This window comes from Sinocyclocheilus anshuiensis, unplaced genomic scaffold, assembly GCF_001515605.1.
Source record: "Sinocyclocheilus anshuiensis isolate Anshui unplaced genomic scaffold, SAMN03320099.WGS_v1.1 scaffold44, whole genome shotgun sequence".
NCBI classification, from domain to species: domain Eukaryota; kingdom Metazoa; phylum Chordata; class Actinopteri; order Cypriniformes; family Cyprinidae; genus Sinocyclocheilus; species Sinocyclocheilus anshuiensis.
In genome coordinates, this window is record NW_015555746.1 from 1999461 (window position 1) to 2023375 (window position 23915).

The following is a 23915-nucleotide window of genomic DNA, read 5'->3' on the forward strand; positions in this document are numbered from 1 at the left end:
GGGGGGTACAACAACCCTAAGAGACATTCTGAATATTGAGTTAAGTGCACTTTCACAGTTCAACCATAATACATCAATAAAGTTCCACTTCCTCCCTTTGATCTCGTTAAGTTTAGACGGTGATCAGTCCTGCAGGTGTTGAAAACTTCTAACCGTCTCTCCTTTTCATGACTACGAAAGCAAAAAGTGAGTGGATTTCCTGGCAGACATGACAAGAGATTTCATCCCTTAAAATAAATAACGCTATTTCTCAGTGCATACAAAAATGGAACCTTAACACTTACATAAGAGGGAGAGAGAGAGCCAAGAGTCCAGTGTGGTTTTATCTACTATTTAGGCACAGGCACACGGTCACCAGAACTTTGCCATTTTACCCCATTTCACGTTGCCTTACATTTAAACTTGATATTTACTTTTATTTGTCGATGTAGCTCAATGCTCCTTTGACGCACAAATGAGAGCTCCGAGGGCGAGCGAGTTCTTTTGCGGATCCTGGTGCCTCAGAGCATGCCGAAGCCTTTGGCGTAAGTGATGGCTTTAAGGAGTCTCTCTCTAAGTTTCTCTATGGTGGAGTATTCAGGGAGGAGCAGCACGTTGAAGCAAGTATGAGAGGTGGGTAACCTGACCATAGGAGGAGAGGAAGAGTGCATTACTTTGAGAAGACTTTGCATATTTATTGCTGTAGAGATGTATATAGATGTATAATTTCAATTACATGTGGTAAAAGTGTAGTTATATATATATATGCTTGAATGCTGGTTAATAAAGAGAATGTAATACATCATTGCAACTTAAGAATATGCATAACTATGCTAGTTGATGGTTTTTTAAAAACACTAAGAAACAGGTTTACTTGATTTGATCCCATTAATTCTTTTTTTTAAATTAAAAAGTGCTACAAAAAAGCACTGGGTGAATACTGAAAAAAAAAAAAGCATTTGAGAACCATTGAGATTACTGCATTATGACATTATTTTCAGGAAGTGTCTCAAGACCTTGCTTTTTTTTAAGTACAAAATGTATTCGGATTCAAAATTGAATCGATCTGATACATGATCTATTTAAACACAGTATGATGTCAAAAAACCTGAAATCATTGAGCAACAGTGTATTTGAGTTTACCTGTCTGAGTCTGGGCCATTTTTGGCAATAATCATCTTGAGTTTGCCTAAACCTCCAACTGGAGCTCTATCTGTGCCCGTGGTGAACTGAAGAAACAGCCTCTTCTGCTCCTGCCCAAATGAGTGCACAGTCTCCCAGAAATCCCTGATGAGAGTCAAAAATATACACATTTAATCTCACATAGGAAGTAGTATTTACAACTAGTGGTCGACTGATATTGTGCTGATGTGACTATCTGGAGATCAGGATGGCTGATGCGTAATGCAACACTCATAATTAAATGACAACAAGACAAATGAAATGAATTATTTCATGACAAATTAATTGCTTACACAAAAAACTTAATGCTCATCTTGCACAACATTTAGTCCTGAAACACCTGAAATACAATCACTAGCTGAAAACAAGATTTATTATCCATTGACATGGTTGTCAGTAGGTTTTGTAACTGGAGAAACAAACTGCTAAAAACCTCAAATGGTCAAATATCAGCCGATCATTACTAGTAACTATTACGTCATAATGAAAATAATAACCCACACGGCATTATTTACATAATGTACTTATTTTAATAGGCATCCACATACTTAATAATGCGAGAGTCTTTGTTGTATCCACCATCATATTCTGTACTCTCTTCAAGTGCTTGGAAGTCAAGATTCTGCATGAGAAAAACACAAAGTTATGGGTTTATATCAATGGCTGTGCCACATGTGTAAGAACAGCCTGGAAGTAGGTAATAATCTATAGCCAACTCACCCTGCTACCACATATAAGCAGCTCAATTTCCTCCGGTCGAAACAGATACTTCAGCGGAGATTCATTAGTGACCATGTGGAATCCTCTTCTGAAGGCCTTGAACTGTTTCTCCACACTTTTGTTCAGCATGTACTCTGCATAGAGTGCCACAAAATCCTGCAGAGACCCACTTTGTGTTATGTGTATACTGGCAGATACGAACATGTCTGTGTTTTAAAATGTTGAATGAATGAATGCAATGCCGTACTCTTCTGCTTGAAGTGGACTAACCTTTCTGTTCTCATTGGTAACTGGGATTTTATCTCCTCCTTCCTTCAAATCATACATTAGTGGGTTTCCAAACAGGTCTGTTTGTGAGATCTGGAAGGTAATCATCATGTCTTCTTCCACATTACCTTCATACTCCAGCAGATCCTTTAGACTCTGATAAAGAACCTGTAGAAACAGATGATCAGAACCATTATAGAGAATATGTAGAGATGCACTGATACTACTAGGTTTTCTGCTAATCCTGCATAATTGCAATACGACAGAGCATGAATCAACTCGCCCCAAATATTTTGATGAGCAGACACTGTGTGCTAAAGTCATAATGACAGGGTCTGCCACTAAAGTGCTGATGTACCTGCCTAAATCTCCTCCCAGACACAATCTCTGCCTTAAATCTGCCTGTATCCTGTACAAGTGCAAACAGAGAGCTGCTTCGCAGCATGCCTCCAATATGAGAACAGGACATGCACTCCCATTTGCAATAAAGCTGAAATGTTGCTCTTTGTAATACTAAATACATAATTTCATTGTCAACGTACAACATGATGTTGAAATGCTGTGGAAAAAAATTAGCTTCTGTTTCAAGCAAGCCAAAATATAATTAAAGGGGTCATATGATGCTTTTTTAAAGATCATTATTTATAAATGAAGACGTGGTGAGCATAAGAGACTTCTTTCAAACAAACAAACAAAAAATCTTACCTACCCCAAACTTTTGAATGATAATGCAATCTTTGTTATATTTGTATTTCATTTCTAAAAAAAAAAAAATGTTAGACTAGGAATGCTGATTAACATAAATAAATGTAACCAAGCAAGTATTACCGGATGCGAGTCTGCAAGGTCTCTAAACGTTCCTTTCTTTCCCATTAGTTTTCTGTAAACCACCATAGGGAAGTGTACATCGAGAATGCAATTATTGTAGATAGCTAAGCCCAGGACGATGCCTATCAAGGTGAACTGGCCTTCATTTTCAAACGATGAAGGGTTGAACCAGAAAAGTTTTGTGCTTTCATCATAGGTAAACATGCCTGTGGGTGAAACAGAAAGAGAAAGGGTGCACAACAGATCCTCATCTCACACTCACTGAATCAATAAGATCATCAATATCAATAAAACAAATTCTGAGAGGAACATTAAGCCAACTAGCGCATACAAATAGTGCATTATCCACTCCAGTATCAATGAATATAAATGAAACTGATTAAGCTTCACATTAGGACGGGCAAAAAAAAAAGTTAACTAGTTTTAGGTAGGCGTGGCAGTCTTAACTTTGATAAAGAATATCTCTTTGGTTTTGAGACTTTAGTCTTTGCAACTTCAGGGATCTTATCTATGCACAATCAGCTTGTAACACTCCAAAGAGAAAGGAAAATTTGAAATCGCATCATATGACCCCTTTAATATAAGGCCATGTTAACATAAGATGTGCTCTTGAAAAAGCTCTTGTTTGGAAAGGCATTACATATGGTCTTGTTCGATTCTGCATGATTTGAACCTAATATTAAGTTTGTCAGCATGTGAAAAACGTACACGCCACTTTAAAAAAGTACACTACTGTTCAAAAGTTTGGTAGTCTGTAAGACTTTTAACATTGTAACAAAAAAATAATCAAAGAATCCTCAAAGAAAGTATCATGGTTTCCATAAAAATATTAAGCAGCACAGCTGTTTTCAACATTGATAACAATAAGAAATCAGCATATTAGAATGATTTATGAAGAATGATGTGGCACTGAAGACTGAAATAATGTCTGCTGAAAATCACCTTTGCCTTCACAGGAATAAATTACATTTAAAAATATATTAAAAACAAAACTAAGTAAATGTGCTTTCATCATAGGTAAACATGCCTGTGGGTGAAACAGAAAGAGAAAGGGTGCACAACAGATCCTCATCTCACACTCACTGAATCAATAAGATCATCAATATCAATAAAACAAATTCTGAGAGGAACATTAAGCCAACTAGCGCATACAAATAGTGCATTATCCACTCCAGTATCAATGAATATAAATGAAACTGATTAAGCTTCACATTAGGACGGGCAAAAAAAAAAGTTAAATAAAAAGTTAAATAAGTAGGAAATAATTGATGATAATTACCTATATCTGGGTTAAAGATCTCCTCTACGACCAGTTGAAAGAACTCTTTGGATACTCCTCCTTCATCTACTCCCTGCTCTCCCTCAAACTCCACATACAGCTGTTTCTTCAGGTCTGCTGGGTTTTCCATGGCAATCATCTCCAACTAAAACCAATCACACATTCATCACGAATGATCTTCACAAATGATGAATAATACACAAGAAATCACTATGAAACAACATTAATCTTTGCAAGCTCTTCGGGACCTACCCTGACAAGAGCATCATCTATGATGTGGTCTCTGCGCACTTTGAGTCGCAGGTAAGGGTTCAGCTGTTGTCCCTGCACTAAACTGTAGAGGGCCGTAATCCTGCGCTCGCTGTACATCCGGATCCGGTTGTCGTAGTACAGGCCTAGATTCTTAGTCACAGCATTAAGAATGAACGGGCAGGTCATAAAGGAGAACTTGCTTTCTGTCTCCACCTTGAAGAAGGTGTAGTCCTTGTCCATTTCCAGCACCTCGTTGAGTGGTTCGTTGATGAAATCCTCGAAAGTGATGAGGGGTTTTCGACAGTCTGAGGCACGGATGCCCAGTTCCGTCTCTAGCGGATCCACCCGAGGGCCTTTCTTATTGCGTCGTTCCTCGCCGAGCAGCTCCTGCAGGGTCAGCTCGCTGGACTCCGGGATCGGTTCGTCGTCCTCCTCCTCGTTGTGATCCGTGTCTAGGTCACCGCCCAGCACATTTGCATAGTAGACGATTTTCAAGCACTTGGTGGCTGCCACCACACCATCATCCTCGTTGACCAGGTTGTCGCTGCTGAACTCGTTGCTGATGACCGTGTAGGTAATAAGCTGCTGGAAAGTCTCGACCAGACGTCGGATCTGGTCTGCGCCGTACTGCGACCACAGTCGCGCAAGCTTGGCCAGAGCCGGAAGAGGTAGCTTGCTCATTGCCTTGCAGAATTGCGGCAGGGCGATTTCTAAGTATTCTGGACTGTGGAGGTTACTGTTCTCCATGACGATGATGAAGACGTTCAGGTAATTAGGGTCGGCGGCATACACATTGTGATAGGTGAGGTCACACTCTACGTTGGGCGACAGGTAGACTAACGCGTTGAGGAATGCTGCTTCGATCTTCTCGTTCGATAATAGTCTGTCATACACTCTTCTTACTGCATCAATGTCTACAGAAACTTCGACGGGACCAAACTTTTGGACGTTGTTCTCTCCATGAGATGGCCCGTCTCCACTCGAGGCTTCGGGTTCCACCTCCATGGCTGTGGACGAACCAGAGGCCGTTTCTTTCTCATCTTCATCTTTGTCCTCATCCTTGGCCTGAAGGGACTTGAGCTCTTCCTTGGTGTGTTGTTTGGCCTTGCGGAAACTCTGGACCAGACTCTCCGCGCTTGAGAAAACCCTACCGATGACACGGATTAGAGGAGAATAGTCCTCGGTCTCACTGCAGAGGCTCAGGATTTCATACACCTTCTCCTCTGTCAAGTAATTCAGATCTGCCGAAGAACATGGTAAAGAATATGTAAACATTTGTGAAGAAGAACATGTTGTGACAGAAATATCAGCTGTTGCTCAGTAAAGTTGTGTTTTTTTTTATGTCAAACTAGCTTTTTTTCCACCTTCATAGTGAGCACGCCTCTTTTTTTGCAACTTTTCAGTAAAAGTCAGGAGTTCAAAATTGGAATTGGGGAAAAAAAACTGTGCACAGCTTCTAATTTAATTGCTTTTTTCTTCAATCCTGAATATTAACTTGAAAAATTTGATGCTCTATTTACCTAATTGAGAAATACTTAATGACTGTTAATTTAATTTGTGATATATATTAAATACATTTTAATATTCAAGGTTTAATAGTGTATTCAGTAGCACATTTGTGGTATCAAAAATTATAGTGTCATATGTTTTAGTATTTTTATTTTCTCTATTTAATTGTTTTTTTTTTCTCATAACAAAGCATTTGTGACTCTGGACCATAAAACCAGTCATAAGTAGCACGGGTATATTTGTAGCAATAGCCAACAATACATTGTATGGGTCAAAACTATCAATTTTTCTTTTATGCCAAAAATCATTAGGATATTAAGTAAAGATCATGTTCCATGAAGATATTTTGTAAATTTCCTACTGTAAATATATCAAAACTTAATTTTTGATTAGTAATATGTAGAGCTGCGCAAAAAATCGCGCGAATATGAACGTGGTTTTGCGCAGCTCGTCAGTGAACAATGGCTCTGTGTAGTTAATACTGCTCAATGTGAAAGCATGCACGTGATGGAGATTTACCGCTGATTACAGAACCGGCTTTCTGACAAGATGTGCATTAAATATCGCATGCGATTTATCATGCAGCCCTAGTAATATGCATTGCTAAGAACTTAATTTGAACAACTTTAAAAGGCAATTTTCGCAATATTTTGATTTTTTTTGCATCCACAGATTCCAGATTTTCAAATAGTTGTATCTCGGCCACATATTGTCCCATCCTAACAAACTATACATCCATGGAAAGCTTATTTATTCAGATTTCAGATGATGCATAAATCTCAATTTAAAAAAATGGACCCTTATGACTGGTTTTGTGGTCCAGAGCCACATTTGGAAATCACATTGTCTTTCCTGATTATTTCCTAAAAACAAAATCATGAAATAATACTAATTCTGCAATCGTGACAATGTTGTTCACCTCTAAAGTCCTCCCTTGTGGGCGGTAGGTCCTTATGGTTCATCTTCCCGTTGCTGCAAGCAGAGAAGTTGTGAGCTCCTTTGGCACTGTTCTCCGGGAAGGCTGAACTGGCTCCTTTCTTAGAGGGATGAGGATCACACAGTTTGGCATTATTCTTATATAACTCCAGGGCCTTGATGGCCGCTGCATTGTTATCCATGCGCTGGAAACCCGGAGAAGAGCCACAAGCCTCATTCGTGCAGGCCTCATTTCCACAGCCCTCTGTTAACTGGTGGTAGTAGCGCTCAATTAAATGCTTTGCAGCCGCTCGCTTCCTGTATCAGACATTCAAACAGGACAGCAGGGGGATTAGTATGGTTCAATCCCGAAATAAGTTCACAACAGTGCAAATATTTCTATACTTTTATATCTCAAATAAAACCATCCATTTGAATTTCTCAACAGCCATCAAAACAGGTTGCCTTTTGCATGTGCACATGAAAATACATTCAAAATGATGGAAAAAGCAAGCATTATATATTTACATTTTTTAAAGAGAACTATTAATCTCAAACAATGATTTGAATAAATATAATGCAGCTACTCATTGTTAGGCCATGCCTGCAAAATTCTTTATGCACGGAAAACAAAATACTATGCACTGACCTGTCACAATAGAAAACATTTAATGCACATTTGTGTCTTCATATCAAAACCATTGATGTGATGCCATTCCAATATAAACGCATCCAAAATGTTTCAGGTTCAACAAGTTGCTCTTTTGGTGGCATTTGTGCCATAACTTCGAACAAAGAACAAAATAAGTGACTCATCTCTCAGTTTACAAAAAATAATAATAAATAAATTAGTGCTGTCAAACGATGAATCGTGATTAATCGCATCCAAAATAAAAGTTTTTGTTTACATAATATATGTGTGTGTATTGTGTATATTTATTATGTATATATAAATACACACACATACAGCATATATTTTTTAAATATTTACCTGTACTTACATGTATATATTTATATTCATATATAAACATAACATATTTTTCTTAAATATAAACATGCATGTGTGTGTATTTATATGTACATAATAAATATACACAGTACACACATATTATTGAAACAAAAACTTATTTTGGATGCGATTAATTGTTTGACAGCATTAAAATAAATACAAATCAGTAACAGTAACACTTACAAAACGTAAGAATTAAATGGAGTCAGCTTTTCTTGGGGTTTAAAATCATATTTGAAGCTTATATATTTATTACAGCTTTAACATGATTATTCATCAAAAACTGCTTATTATTTGACCTGTAATACTTAAATAATGCTTTTTGGAATTAGACTTTTCTATGTGGATGAACTTCTGGTTATGTGTCACCAATGTAATTCATGTCAACACATAATAATGTTGAGGTCTTTTAAAATAATGCACATTTCATGCTCATTGTGTACTTCCAAGTGTTTTACTGTAAACATGATTTTATTAACCAATGTGGTTAATAGAGCATTTTCAACCAGTAATTATTCCTTTTTGAAGAACTCTTAAGGTGCGGTCACATTAGCAAAAGATCTGCACAATTATGCAGGGAAAAAGTTCACTGTGAATAGTGCAGAAATGCATAAATCACTGTTCACACTTTCAAACCAAGCAGCTTCCTGTTGGTCAAAGTGGCAAATTCACGTGACCAAAAGTGGGGAACTTTTTCGCCCTCTCGTGACACTCCTGATTGTGTGGATTCCTGTAGAAATTAATGGATTTCTCCTGCAAAATGCCACCTAGCAATGGTATATGTGACCACACCTTCAGGATAATCAAGAATTTGCTTATTCTTAAAGTGACAGTTCAACCAAAACGGAAACTTCTGTCATCATTTACTCACCCTCAAGTTGTTCCAAACCTGTATTAATTTCTTTCTTCTGTTGAACACAAAAGATGATATTTTGAAGAATGCTGGTAACCAAACAGTTGATGATAGCCATTGACTTCTATGGACAAAAGCACTATGGAAGTCAATGGCTACTGTCAACCATTTGGTTACCAACATTCTTCAAAATATCAGTAGAACAAAGAACCTCATACAGGAACAAGTGAAGGGTGAGTAAATGATGACAGAATGTTTATTTTTTGGTAAACTATCCCTTTAATGTAAACTGCAAAATAGAATCCGTAATCTAGAAACTGGCTATGCTTGTTGAGAAAAATCTGAAAAAAACAAAACAGGAACACACAAAAATTACCAATCAGCATTTAAGTTTTGAAAGTCAGTCAAGACAAGTAAGGATACTCATGAAAACAGTAATTTAATACGGGTATAAACAAAGAAACTTACATTAGACTTGCTTAAGGTTCCCAATATCACACTCTTCTGCAGCACGAAATTCAAAGAGACCAAAAGGTGGTCAGGTAGCAATCCTGCAGATGAACAGAGAATGGTCACTCACATACATGCTGCTATACAAACAATATCCAGACCCAGATGACTGGGAACAGTTCACTTAGTAATGACTGATACAACTACTGATCATAACTGCTCAAGATGATTGAGAAACACTGTAGTGTTGGTAAACACGAACCTAACGTGCATCACGGGGCAGAATGTCACCATGGACAGCGTCTTAAAACCAAGCAAGCTGCCTACCTAGACAGTATTCCGGAACCCTGCGATGTCCAAAAATGCTGTCCAGGTAGTCAGCCTACTAGTTTTTGACACACAGCCCAGACCGCAAGAAGAGCAGCAACATAAACCTAAACAGAGGCCCGAACTAAAAACATACCACGTGCTTTCGCAACCGAAACATCCTGTGTACCGGTAAACAGTCGTTTACCCCGAGCAGAAGGAGCTGAGGCCGCAGAGGTGCAGGCTGGGGTATGACAGTGCACAAACAACTTCAGCCTTGCACACACACATAGCCAATCTCCTACGGTTCATTTTAAATAGAACGAATACAGACCTAATGGTCAGGAATAAAGTGTGCTGATGATCGATGCGTTTAAGGCAGAGTGAGATCAGCAAATCGTGTAAGTTAACCTTGCAGTAACTGTCATGGGGAGTAACGTTAATTGCAGGAAATAGCTGAGTAACTGGTTAGCCTAGCTGCAGCTAACGTTAGCCACAGTCTGACATTTTGAAGACACGGACGGATTTTACTTAACGGTTGTTGTTGCATAATCAAAGGCGAGGGTGTATTTAGGATATCGGGACTGCACTGATTTCGCTTGTTTACCAGAAACCCCTTCCGTCCCTCCCCGGAGCTGGTAGCAGCGCGGCTAACGTAACTGGCCTAACAGCGCTTATTACGGCTTCGATCGAGCGTGGTCGGGGCGGGAGAAGCGTGATTAATGTTTTGACAGCTTACTTGTGAAGTTGTTCTGATGTGGACGAATGAATCTGGTCTCTCAACATCACAATCGCTCCGAGTGCGGCGTGTATTCAACTCAAACCCCTCCACAAAATATTCGCGGCCATCTTGATCAACTGAGGCAAACACGGAGAGCGATCCCACAATGCACTGGGGCACGAGGACGACCATCAGCACAGCGTTCTTCTGGCAGTCAGTCAAGATCTGAGATGTGATGAAACCTTGAAAGTTGTATTTGTATGAGCTCAAATAAACAAAGCTTTAAAACACGCACCACATTTCTTTCTTTTTAATACATACATATCAAAAACGAAACAATTGTAATAATAAGTTTCATCAGCAGATGGCAGAATCCGAAAGGAAAACTAGGAAAATAGCTTTGTATTTGCTGAAGAAAATACCAGTGCTTGATTTAGCAGTGGGCTTTTGTTTTATCTAAGTGATTTGAAGCTTTTTGTTTTATTCAGTTCACCCAAAATATTCATCATTTATTGATTATGTTCTGTGGGACCTGCAGGTTACATGTTACGCCAGTAGGTCAAAGTCAAAGTTTTGTCAATCATTCTGATTCTACGAGAATAATGTCCACATCACAGCTATAATATTGTTGGAATCACTTTCAGATTTTTTTTTTCAGCTGATGAATGATAAAACCACGGACGGCCAATCAAAATCCACCCAACCCCAAAGAAGCATTTAAAGTGACAGACACAACTGTACATTTCATTGTAAAAAGTGTAGTAACCATGTTTTTTGATGTATTGATAGCCATTTGTACACCATTTGTTATATTACTACAAATACCATGGTTAGTCTAGCAAAACAAAGCTTAATTTGTGGTTTCCATTATTTAACTTAGCCTATTTATTTATTTATATTTGGTTTTATTTGTAGTAAAACCATGGTTCATTTTTGTAAGGGATTTTATTAACTTTATTATGTATTTATATATGTTCTCGTGATGCTGAGAGAAATTATTTTCCGAACAACATTTTCGGCATGCCATTTTTTTGTTATTTGTAGCCTACTTTAATTAATGTTTTTGTAATGTTGAGAGAAAATATTCTCTGAACAACATTCTCGGAACATCCTTATGATGTTGTTTATTGTTCTTGGTAACAGCTCTTTAGTGAGTTACTGAATAAGTTATTCAACCGTTTTGCTAAAAACTCTGAGTCGTTCACAAGAGAAAGAAGTCTTTGTGTTTCTGCAAATCTAACGAGAGACTTCAATAACAGGCCAGGCACAATTCAATATCCAAATACTGCAATGATATCATTGCTGTTATTAAAATTTTGAATGTTGAGCATTCTGTCAGTATAAAGACGTGTTCAAACCAAGAACGATAAATATAAAGAAAACTATATAGTTCTGTTTATTATAACTGTGTGCTGTAGTTATGTCGTCTGCTGCTTTAAATGCTCAGGTGGATTCTGATTGGCTGCCAATGTTTTTATTGTTTATCATCTTGGGGAAAAAATGGTCCTGAAAGTGATTTCAACAATATTGATCATTTGTGTTGTAGTTGTAGTGTGTGCTTGCTTCCTCATAAACACAGTGATTATTAAAACTGTATAGCTATTATTACTGTTATAGTCATTGTTCTTGGTGTGAAAATTAAATATATATATTTCTATATATATTATTTAATAAACAAACTTTAAATAGAGACTCCATGGTTCGGGCTGAATTTATTGCAGGAGTTTAATGCTTATATTTAGGGGTTTAGGGGGAAAAAATCCTAACCAGAATGTTTGAAAAATATCAATACAGTACTGCATTGCAAGCACTGTAATAAAATAGCTGTGAATAACCCAGCTTGAATAATGGAAGCACAAACCTACCTTTACTGGTATCCGAGACAGAAGCATGTTCCTGTATTGACAGCCTATCACGTCACAAGACCCTATTCACATCTCACTAGCCTTTTACAGCTGCAAGAAAAAGCAGCAGCAGCTGTAAAAGACTTGATTACCATTTATTGATCTAAACTTTTGTTCTTTACCTAACAGTGTAACACTGATTTATCAATTTGCTCAGACGTGCAAGAAAAATATCCTTTTCTCGAAGGCTGAACATCGGATGCGACATGCACTTTTACAAGTTGTTTGAACTGAAATGTATGTTGGCAGTGTGTGTACACAACCACCCTATAATGATAAAGATCCACCCAGTGTTTTTTTTTTAGTCTCGTTAAATCATTTCCTCTTTCTGAAATCGCGCTGATCTCAGACGCCTGTCAGTGTGACGTCACACTGACAGGCCCCTCCCACGATTGTTTGATTGACAGTAGCGTTTCAGCACAGACTGGACTGGTGTCTTACCTTAGCCCCGTCCTGAGTCATCAGTCCTCCGTTGTTTCACCGCCGGAGCAGATGTAGACAAGAATGACTCCTAAGCGATTGAGGTGTTTTGTTGTTGGATGTAATAATGAACATAGCAGTCATCATTTACTCCCGACCGGGTGTGCCTCACACATCCTGAAAAGTGAAGCTGCGTGATCCCCCCGGTGGCTGGCTGCAGTACAGGTCATAAACCCCGCCCTCTCCATGTAAATGAATGGGACTTGAGACAAAGTAAAAAAATTAATTACACTTCCAATACAATTTTCCGAAAGATGGTTTTGGTCATTTAAGGTAGTTGTTATCACGCTGATACATGTTAAATTGTTCGTTTTTGTAATAAGTTTGATTTTACCTAGTAATTTGATGCTATAAAAATGGGGAGTGTTGTTATGGTTGATTGGGTCTGCGGGAGTTTGGGCGGGAGTTTGATACCGTGGCTTCACCTCACGACACTACTGCGCAGACTCTGGCTCCAAATGAATCTCTACTGCGCAGACTCTGGCTCCAAATGACGTAATTTACTCAAGATGGCAGCGGCCATACTGAGATGCATGCGGCTTCACTTTTCTATAGTGGAAGGAAGTGGAGACGTGTCGTCCATCTTTTATACAGTCTATGCTCCCAACATCTGAGCCACTGAAGACGCTGTGGATTACCTTTGTTTTTGAAGGGAATGTGCCCCCGATCTACCTGAATGTGTTTATGTTCGTGCGAATCATTCGTGATACAGCTTCACCTCCAGAGGAAGTGAATGTAAGGTTTTTTTAATGAATCTTTGCAAATCGCCTTTCCTAATAATGTGCTAGTTAGCAAGTTTCACGATGAATGCGGCTAAAGTTTACCATCTCTCAGAGAGTGGCTCTGAAGAGAGGGGCGGGGTGAGCAGAGCTCATTTGCATTTAAAGCGACATGCAATAAAACGGCTTACTGTAGACAGAGCTGTTTTTGACAGGGTAAAAACGGTGTTCTTTTACACTACCATTGAGAAATTTTAACCAAACTATGTTACAGACTTTTCATTAAGACCCTAAAGAATCATATCGACTTGTGGAAAATGGGCATCCGATGACTCCTTTAACAAAAAATGCAAAGCATGTGACAAAAGCCATTACTGAATGCAAGATCTGTGTATCACAATAACATGATGGTACGACTGCAGTGACTGGGAATATTTTAGAGTAGGGCTGGGCGATTTTCCCGATTTAATCGATTAATTCGAATTTATTGTTTTGCCACGATTTTATTTTTTAGAAATCGAGGAATCGCGATTTTGAATAGAAATATTACCAAATGTTAGAATTAGACACTTTGACAATATGCCGGTGATAACAGTAAAGAGAAACGAATGATCCAACCGCATGTCGGCGCACGTGATTAACCGCTCACGTGTGACGCGCTCTGTGAAGGACCATTACAGTTTTTCTCGATTGCTAAAACACTATAACCAGGCTTTTGAACTAAAATTTCAAAACCATAACCCATTTTGCTATAACTATAAACACTATGAACTATAAACACTATTCCCCTGCTTTAACACATGAGTCAGATTTGGTGAACTGTTACTGCAAAACTCAAAGGAGGAAGAGGAGGAGGAGGAAGAGGATGTGGTGAAGGAGGAGGAGGAGGAGGGAGAGGAAGAGGACGTGGTGAAGGAGGAGGGGGAGGAGGAGGAGGAGGGAGAAGAAGGGCAAGGAGACAAGCATGGGATAATGTCAGCTTCCATCGCACTGCTCTGGTTCGTGACTTGTTTACCAATAACCCGAGGTTTTCTAACATCTTTCTTTCTGCATACTCTCCCTTTCTAAACCCGATAGAGGAGTTTTTTTCGGCATGGCGGTGGAAAGTGTATGACCGAGAACCTTATATCCGTGCTCACCTGCTGCATGGCTAGGGCCAATATAGCCTGTGATGTGGACGAGATTCTCTGGCCTGACCCAGAACAAAGACGGGATGCTGAGGCGGAATTTATTTTTATTTTTTCGCGTATTTTACAAAGGCCAACACATATTTGCATAAACAAATAAGTATTTTGCACTATAATACTAATAGCAATTATAATGAAATCAGTTTCATAAGAAGTATTAGAGAAGCTCATTTGCGCGTGATTTTGACGTCTTAAAAAGCACGCGCCGTTAAAGCCCTTTCACACGAGCACAGCATGCGGTAAACAAACCTGCGCGGTTTAAAACATCTAGAGCTCACACCTGCCCTTTGAACACAAGACTCTCCAGATGTAGGGCTGAATGGGAAAGTTATCAATGTGTCTGTACAGTTAGTTACTAATGATGAACGCGCAGTTTGCAGAGAAGCATTTCAGTTGTTCACGGTGGACTGTCTGACTTAAAGGGACAGTTCACCCAAAAATGAAAATTGTGTCATCGTTTACACACCCACAAGTTGTTCCAAACCTGTAATAGTTTCTTTCTTCTGTTGAACATAAAAGAAGACACTTTGAAGAATGTGGGTAACCATTAACAAACAGTTTCTGGTCCCCAATGACTCTGATAGCATTTTTTCTTCTACTATGGAAGTTACTGAGGACCAGCAGCTGCTTAGTTGGCCACATTCTTCAAAGTATATCTTCTTTTGTGTTCAACAGAAGAAAGATGCAGGTTTAAAACAACCTGGGTAAATTATGACTAATTACATTTTTGTGTGAACCACACCTTTAAAGTGACAGACACATCCATGCTTCTAAAGGTATAGGCCTATTGTTTTATTAAAATTTGGATAGTCTGTTAATATAATATTCCATACATTATCAGAGCTTGGTAGACATAATAGGGGTCGTGAATGGGTGTCCCTGATTTTGCCTCGCTGAAGGTGGCAACCCTAGCTGCAAGAGACGCGAGCGCAACAGTCAAACGCATCCATGTTTACACAGAAAAAACAATGGAAAAGCAGCCCAATCGAATAAAAAACCTGTAAAGAACTACTACTGTATGTCTGATATTTCATGTTTGCATCATGGTGACAGGCTGAAAGCTGCTGTTGGTTTTACAGAACATTTATAGTTAATGATAGTCTGTGTTATACCTCATTTTGAATTTGAATTACCGTGACTTTTGAAATTTTTAAAAAGCATTTTCCTCGTATTATTTCTGAACACATAATATGTATAAGACAGGTTTGTACAATATGTACTTGTAGTTTATACATCTTTTAGAGTCAGCACTGCTACAGTGCAACATGGGAAATTTGTTAGATCTTTGAATATCTGAATCTTATCCCAAGCTTTTCATCACCGTAATATGTATGAACATCACACGTTAGATTACACATGCATCCCGCTGTGTGTTTTGCTTATCTCACAGACCTGCAAGAAAAGCACAATTTTCTTCTGAAAGAAACAAGAGACATCCTGTAAATTCAGAAGAAGCTCTTGTGGGCTTGAATAATGGAAAAGGTGACTGTTTATGATGATGCAGCTGTGGAGAATGAGGATCTCATGAATATAGACAGCTGTTTAGCCCGGAGTCAACACGGTTTGAGACCCCACACCACTCATACAAATCTGCCGAAGCATTATTAGATGGAAAGACTGAACTAATCTAAAGTGTGCAGCTGTCATGCAGCAATTCTATTGAAAACAAGAGGAGAAAACTATTCATATTTTTTAACATGCAGACTCTGCATGTTAACCAAATATGCATGAAACTAGCATGAGATGTCTGCACTAAAGATCTGAGAAATATTTTGCCCTCAATTAAAAAAAATTGATTTGTAAAATGTAGTTTTGTTTAGATTATAAAACGTGTGTAACTTAAATATATATAACTACAGTTCAAAATATTTTAAAAATGTTTTGAAAGAAGTTTCTTATGCTCAACATGGCTGAATATATTTGATCAAAATATAGTAAAAAAACTGTAACATTGTGAAATATTATTACAATTCAAAAGAGCGGATTTCTATTTTAATGTAGAGTTATTTTAAATTGTAAAGGTTCTTAATTGGTTTTGATGGTTCCATGAAGAACCTTTAACATCCACAGAACCTTTCCATTCCACAAACGGTTCTTTATAGTGAAAAAGGTTCTTTAGATTTTTCAAATGTTCTTCACACTGAGAAAAAAAAGTTTTCTAAACTTTTAGAACAGTTTACAGAAAGGTTCTCTGGGGAACGGTTCTTTCATGGAATGGAAAATGGTTCTTTCATGGCATCACGGTTAAAACCTTTATTTTTAAGAGTGTATTTTTGATCAAATAAATGCAGCCTGGTTGAGCATAAGAGACTTCTTTTACATTAAGCAGTCTCAGTGATTCCAACACTCCGACTTTTAGACGGTAGTGTATATATATTTCTGAAGTTATAACTTTGACGGCTTTGAGAGGACTTGGCTGTTTTTTCACCACAAGCCCACGGCCACGTTGGCCACATCAGGCGAAAGCCTGTGGGAGAAAGATGGAGGCCCAGACCACTTCAGGCCCTTTTGTGAGACTAAAAAATGCCAAGGCCTTGGGACACACTGCAGAACATAAACAAGCTACCAGTGAAACAGACACAAATAATCCATTTTACGTGCTTTCTGAGGGTCCAAAACTTAGACCTTCACAGGGACTGCTGCACACATACAGTATACACTCATACAAGTCAAGGTCTGTGGTGAGGCTGTGTTTCCTCTCTAGACTGATGGTATAGGATTTAGGGCATAAGGTGATGGAGCTGTTGAACGCACTGATTTGTGGGTTTGGAAATGCAGGATCACAATCATTTGACAGATTTATTTTAAACCAGACTCATGTGTTCTTAAGTATACATACTGTATATCTGAACATATTAAGAAGCACTTTTTGAAAAACAGAATGGTTTATCTCAACACTGAAGAAAAATAAATGCTCCACTGTCCTTTTTCCATTCATTTAATTTTCATTCCTGCAGCCTTTTCAAATACCAGAGGTCTAAAAAATTAATGACTCTGCTATGCGTTGTTGAATTAGATTTTTCAAGTAATTCATAACAAAATGGAATGCTGAGGGAAATTTCTGTTGCTGTGGAGAAAAAAAGTCATATAATCTTAAAGGACATCATGGAATGAATGGCTACATACCTTGATTTCATTTCAAGGAGAAAGAGACATTATAGCTCCCACAAACCAATAAACAAACAGTAAGTGAATTCTCGATGTCTGAGGGGTTCTCTCCTTTACCTCTTTACAGTATGTGTGCAAATAGCATCAATCTTCCCAGCGGTACCCTTGAGCCACACACATAAAAAGACTGAGAACAAACTGGATTTGCAGCAAGTGTGATGGCCGAGCAAATGAAGAAAACAGTGTGGTAACAGTTCAGGTGATTTAACCATCAATATGTCAAAATATGTCTTCTGTTGGGAAACAGAGTTTTTCAGAATTTGTCACATATTACTGTATTTAAGTAATCTGCAAAACCAAATACACAGAAATAAAAAGAAAAATACAGAAAAATAAATGTTCAGATGAAAAAACATACTATTATATTATATTTTATTATATTTATTATATTATTAGATTCTATTCAGAACATGCAAACATACACAAATTCTAGATACCTCCATCCCAAAAATACGTAACTAATATCTTTTTTATTACTAATATATTTTATTTATTAAATAATAATAACAATAACAACAATAATAATAATAATGGTTTATATTATATTATATTATATTAAGCGGGAAATTCACTGAATTGAATCATTGGGGAATATGTGAACAATTTAATTTTCAAATAATAATAATAATATTAATAATAACAGTTACCAATATAACTGAGCTAAGCAGGGTTGAGCCTGTTCAGTACCTGGATGGGAGACCTCCTGGGAAAACTAGGTTGCTGTTGGAAGAGGTGTTAGTGAGGCCAGCAGGGGGTGCTCACTCTGTGGTCTGTGTGAGTCCTAACGCCCCAGTATAGTGACGGGGACACTATACTGACGAAAAGCACCGTCCTTCGGATGAGATATTAAACCGAGGTCCTGACTCCCTGTGGTCATTAAAAAAAATCCCATGGCACTTCTCGTAAAGAGTAAGGGTGTAACCCCGGTGTCCTGGCCAAATTGCTGCCACTGGCCCTTGTCTATCATGGCCTCCTAATAATCCCCAACCACTTGATTGGCTCTGTGACTCTCTCTCCTCTCCACCTGTAGCTGGTGTGTGGTGAGCGCCATTGTCCTGTGGCTGCCGTCGCATCCTCCAGGTGGATGCTGCACACTGGTGGTGGTTGAGGAGAAAAATGATGTTAAAATGCACAAGGAATATGTTTCCGCTGACCTTTGGAAGAGCAAGAAGGTCCAGTTATATTTGTCATATAGCTGTCTTCTCAGCGCCTCGCTCCCCGTGACCTTTTCAGCAGGTCTGTTTAACAGGGTGATAAACTGCAGCATTAGGAGTAACGCTAGCTGCTATCGCTGGACTTGGAAGTCATTTTGAAATGATAAAGAGTGGATAGAAAGGGTGCTGGAGAATATTTCTGTATTTTCTTTACAGCCTGACATCCGAATTTTAATTTACTGCATCGCTTCAACTTAAAAAGATGTCACAATGGTAAAAAGAGAGATAAAATGATTAACTACTTGATTCTACACTGTGAAAAGTTTTTTGTTTTTAAGCTGTAAATAAAACAGATTATTGGAATATGTTTTATAAGAAAACACAATTTCAGTCTTTCTACTTCAAAATTTCACATTCAATTCAATGTTTTGCTGTTTCCTTAAAGTTTTTTTTATTTACTAGCAATTTATGAGTTAAAATTGTTTATACACCAATTTTTAATTTTAAATTTTTTTAGTCTGGTTGTTCTTGAAGTCTTGTGGCATTGTAAAATCTACAGAGATAATTTAAACAATTCATTACCAACTTGCTGTTTTTTTCCCGACAATTCATATTTTCACAATGAACAAAAAAACAAGGAAAATTTAAATGTCAGAATGACATTTAGGCATTGAAGGGAGGCAGAGTTTTATTTATTGACCTCCCAAAAACTATTACAGCAAGCACACATCAACAACAAAGGTTTCTTGTCTCTGTTTTGACAGCAAAGACATCACTTCAGGTTTACTGTTTTAACTCACTCAGTGTTTTTGCTGTATTTAAGTGGATTTAGTCTTCCAGAGAAAACCTTAAGTATTCCTGCTTTGGTTGTAACTGCTTCTTCTTAAAAGACCGGTAGAAAGCATCAGCTTGAGTGATTGCAGCGAAAGCCATTTTATCCAGTCTCAGAACAGATATACTTGTAGACATCATCATAATTCACTTGGCGAGATACTGAACGGTACTTTATAGTGTTCTCAGCATGGCTTAATTGACATTTGATACCTGAACATGACAAATTATGCATGAACACTTTAAGAAACATCTGTCCTCTCTTCCCCTGCTGAAACCTCAAAACAGAAGCAGTTAACGTCTCCTTTCCTTCTCTTTGTGTCAATAAATGCTCTACGAAGGTCAGAGGAAACTGAAGAGTTCTAATCATCAATCTCGTAAGTTAATTCATGGCTATTGTTGACGTTGTTCAAGCAGAAGCAGCGAGGAGCAGTCTTTAGCGTGCACATGATAGCTCATCGCTCAGTGCTTTCCTTCTCATCAGCTTTAGAATCTGGTTAAATGGCACTGATGAAGAAGCACTCATCAATCAGCCAGCCCCTGAGCCTCTCTGTCTTAACAATTCATTTTAATCAAAGTCACTCTCACAAAGGCCTCATGGGCAAACAACTTTGCTAAGATCAGCACAAGACCTTTTTCAAAGGCAGAATGATACTGTTGTTGAAATCAACTGAGTGAGAAGGAAAAGTGTTCTTTATGTGTCCCTTGTCTGTGTTAATATAAGGGAGAAGTAGTGACAATTTTTACTTAAGTTGTCCTCTAGGCAAGGAGAAATGAGGTAAAACGAATGCGTTTAATTATATTTCAGGATGCCTGCTATCAAATGAAAAAAAAAAAAGATTAAAGGGTTAGTTCACCCAAAAATGAAAATTAGCTTGTGTTTTACTCACCCCCGAGGCATCCTAGGTGTATATGACTTTCTTCTTTCAGACCTGTGAACAAATGTTGGTTTTCACGAGACACACCAGCGCATGTGCAACGCTGACCTCATACGTCATCAGCCCGGAACTGCTTCCTTGTACAACTGTTTATTCAATTGATTATTACATTTTGAATATGGATATTTTTCTTACAAAAACGCATCGATTCGCTATAGGAGGCCTTTGTTCACAAGATGAGCCATGGCAAGTTGAATCACTGGGGAATATGTGAACAATTTACATAAAAATAAATAAAATTTATGAATGCCCAACCTCAAAGTAAAGTCTTGTTTTGCTGCACATTATTCCTTAATTTTTATACATTTTCAGAAATTTTAATTTAGTAAAATCAAGCGGCAAAAATAGGATTTTTTTTTTTGTAATTAAATTTGGTGGCAAAGCTCGCCATCATAGTTGGGCATTGGCACACCTTACTTCACAACTGTGATTTTGGAAAAAAATATGGTTAATTAATAGTATGTACACATATTAATTAATAATTTAAGGCTGATCTTTAGCAAAATTATTTACGTGGTTTTATACATTGGTATTTCACCAACATCTATGATATACAGGTGCATCTAAAAAGCATCTAGTTCTTTTTCTTTTGTAACTTATGTAATTGAAACTTTCATATATTCTAGATTCATTACATGTAAAGTGAAACATTTCAAAAGTTTTTTTTTGTTTTAATTTTGATGATTAGAGCTTACAGCTCATGAAAGTCAAAAACCCAGTATCTCAAAATATTAGAATATTTACCTTTGAGTTTCAGTAAATGACCATCCCTACAGTCTAAATTTCTGGGCATCTCTTGTTCTTTGAAACCACAATAATGGGGAAGACTGCTGACTTGGCAATGGTCCAGAAGACAATCACTGACACACGGAGTGGACTGAAGCTTCACAAGGAGTGGACTGAAGCTGGAGTCAGTGCATCAAGAGTCACCACGCTCAGACGTCTTCAGGAAAAGGGCTACCAAGCCACTTTTGAAACAGAAACAACGTGAGAAGCAAGAAAAAGAACTGGACTGTTGCTCAGTGGTCCAAAGTCCTCTTTTCAGATAAAAGTAAATTTTGCATTTCATTTGGAAATCAAGGTCTGGAAGACTGGAGAGGCACAGAATCCAAGCTGTGAATCTAAGTCCAGTGTAAAGTTTCCGAAGTCAATGATGATTTGATATCTGCTGGTGTTGGTCTATTGTGTTTTATCAAGTCCAAAGTCAATGCAGCCGTCTGCCAGGAGATTTTGGAGCACTTTATGTTTCCATCTGCTGACAAGCTTTATGGAGATGCTGATTTCCTTTTCCAGCACGACTTAGCACCTGCCCACAGTGTCAAATCCACTTCCAAGTGGTTTGCTGACCATGATATTACTGAGCTTGATTGGCCAGCCAACATGCCTGGTCTGAACCCCATATGGAATCTACGGGATATTTTCAAGAGAAAGATGAGAAACAGTCGATCCAACAATACAGACTAGCTGAAGGCTCAATAGTGCCTCAGCAGTGCCACAGGCTGATCGCTTCCATGCCACACATCACTGATGCTGTAATTTTTGTGCAAACGGAGCCCCGACCAAGTATTGAGTGCATAAATGAACATACTTTAAAGAACTTGTTTTGCAAATCCTTTTTTTGATTGATCTTAGGAAATATTCTAATGTTTTGAGATACTGGATTTTTGACTTTCATGAGCTGTAAGCGCTAATCATCAAAATTAAAACAAAAAAACTTTTGAAATGTTTTACTTTACCTGTAATGAATCTAGAATATATGAAAGTTTCACTTTTTGAAATAAGTTACAAAAAAAGAACTTTTTCATTATATTAAAATTGTTTAGATGCACCTGTATATTTTTAGAGCTAGATAAACCATGAATGTCAACACAAAAACACACAAAAAACCCCAAAGATTCAGATATTGAGCTAGATACTTGTGCAAAAATAAATCTGTGAATCCAGACTGTACCAGCACTGTTGATAATTTATATTCATCTAATGTATTACAGTCTGAATTTTGTTTATCATCTCATGTACGCACACTGAAGAGAACATACCTACTCTGAAATAGATTTTTAAAAAATAATGTATATGGTTTCATCGAGCTGAGGTATGCAGTTCCCATGTGGCCTTGAGAGTGTCATTATTCTGTAATTGTATTGAATTGGAAATGGAGTCGTACATTCACTGCACCTTTTGGCTTAGGCCGCTGTCATTTGTATTTGTGGCTTAAAGGCTGTAGACTTTAAATCAAAGACAGAAATCATAAGATTTGAGTTATATATTACAGAAGTGGGGACTGCTGAACCCCGATGTGAGCCGCAGCTCATACAAATGCTCAAAGACAGATATCTTCATCAAAAAAGAAGCAGACTAACAGCATGGTATATTAAATCACATACAGATGAATTATTGCTGGCCGCTGCTGTGATCTATGACCGCAACTGAATTTATAGTGAACTAAATGAATAGATATTTGGAGCAGTTGAATGCAGTGTGCATGAAGAGTGAAGAGATGCCTTTGCATATTTCATCAAACTGCAGAATGCTGGTGTTTTTGCTATTACTCAGCTGAACACTGGGAGTCTCTGTAATCTCACTGATGCATTATAATGCCTGCGTTCCTTTACTCAGTGTCTACTTTTAAGTTTTATGCTCCTTTAAAACTGACTCTGTATTTCTTTTCTTTTAACACAGAGAGAACAGAAAAAATTTTTTTTTTTAGGTATAATTACATTTAGCTTTTTTGTTTGTTTTGTTATTGCTTATACATTCTAGTAACTATATTGCACAGCCTTGAAATGTGAGTGCTGGTACTTGAGTAGCTTTTGTAAAAATAAAATAAAATAAAATACAATTGTGAAAAAGCATGACAAAAATGGACAAATAGTTTTAAACAAAATTCCCCATATTTCTAAAATCAGGCATTAACAGATTGTGTTACAACTTGTTTGGTTATTTTCAAGAGCTATGTGATGTAAAGTAAGTAAACAAATGCAGGCTTTAGTAAAACAACTCATGGGAGGGGAGAAAAAAACAAAACAAAAGCAGATGCTAACCTGGAGTTAAACTGCCAGCAAAATATGATGGTCCATTGTATATGCTGTTAGTGCATGGTCTGTCCTTGAAAACATTGATTCAAACAGCATGAACCATTCAGTTTGCTGTGAATGTGAAGTGTGTGTTCAGCACAGTTTTACAAAATAATAAATATTTGATAAAAACGCATACAAGCAGCAGGGTCCAAGTAGAAAAGTGCAGAAAATGGCAGTTTTGCCAGTT

At 37.7% G+C, this 23915-nt stretch overlaps 1 protein-coding gene across 2 annotated transcripts in view; it reads right to left on the reverse strand.

Annotated features, from left to right (window-relative positions):
- LOC107673540 (ubiquitin-protein ligase E3A) overlaps nt 1-10474 on the reverse strand; it is a 16864-nt gene extending 6390 nt beyond the window's left edge. Inside the window, exons 1-11 of one of the 2 annotated variants that reach the window (XR_001632412.1) lie at nt 10289-10474; nt 9262-9344; nt 6936-7249; nt 4508-5748; nt 4256-4400; nt 2977-3182; nt 2152-2316; nt 1882-2037; nt 1710-1783; nt 1123-1266; nt 414-621 (exon numbers count right to left, since the gene is read on the reverse strand). Coding sequence is in view for 1 of the 2 variants with exons in the window: in XM_016467160.1 (XP_016322646.1) it covers nt 501-621; nt 1123-1266; nt 1710-1783; nt 1882-2037; nt 2152-2316; nt 2977-3182; nt 4256-4400; nt 4508-5748; nt 6936-7249; nt 9262-9263 (2568 nt within the window). In the remaining variant the exon portion in view is untranslated. Of the gene's footprint in view, nt 1-6; nt 622-1122; nt 1267-1709; nt 1784-1881; nt 2038-2151; nt 2317-2976; nt 3183-4255; nt 4401-4507; nt 5749-6935; nt 7250-9261; nt 9345-10288 lie in introns of those variants that run through there. The other variant, XM_016467160.1, reaches the window with a different exon arrangement.
- Between the last annotated feature and the right edge of the window lie 13441 nt (nt 10475-23915).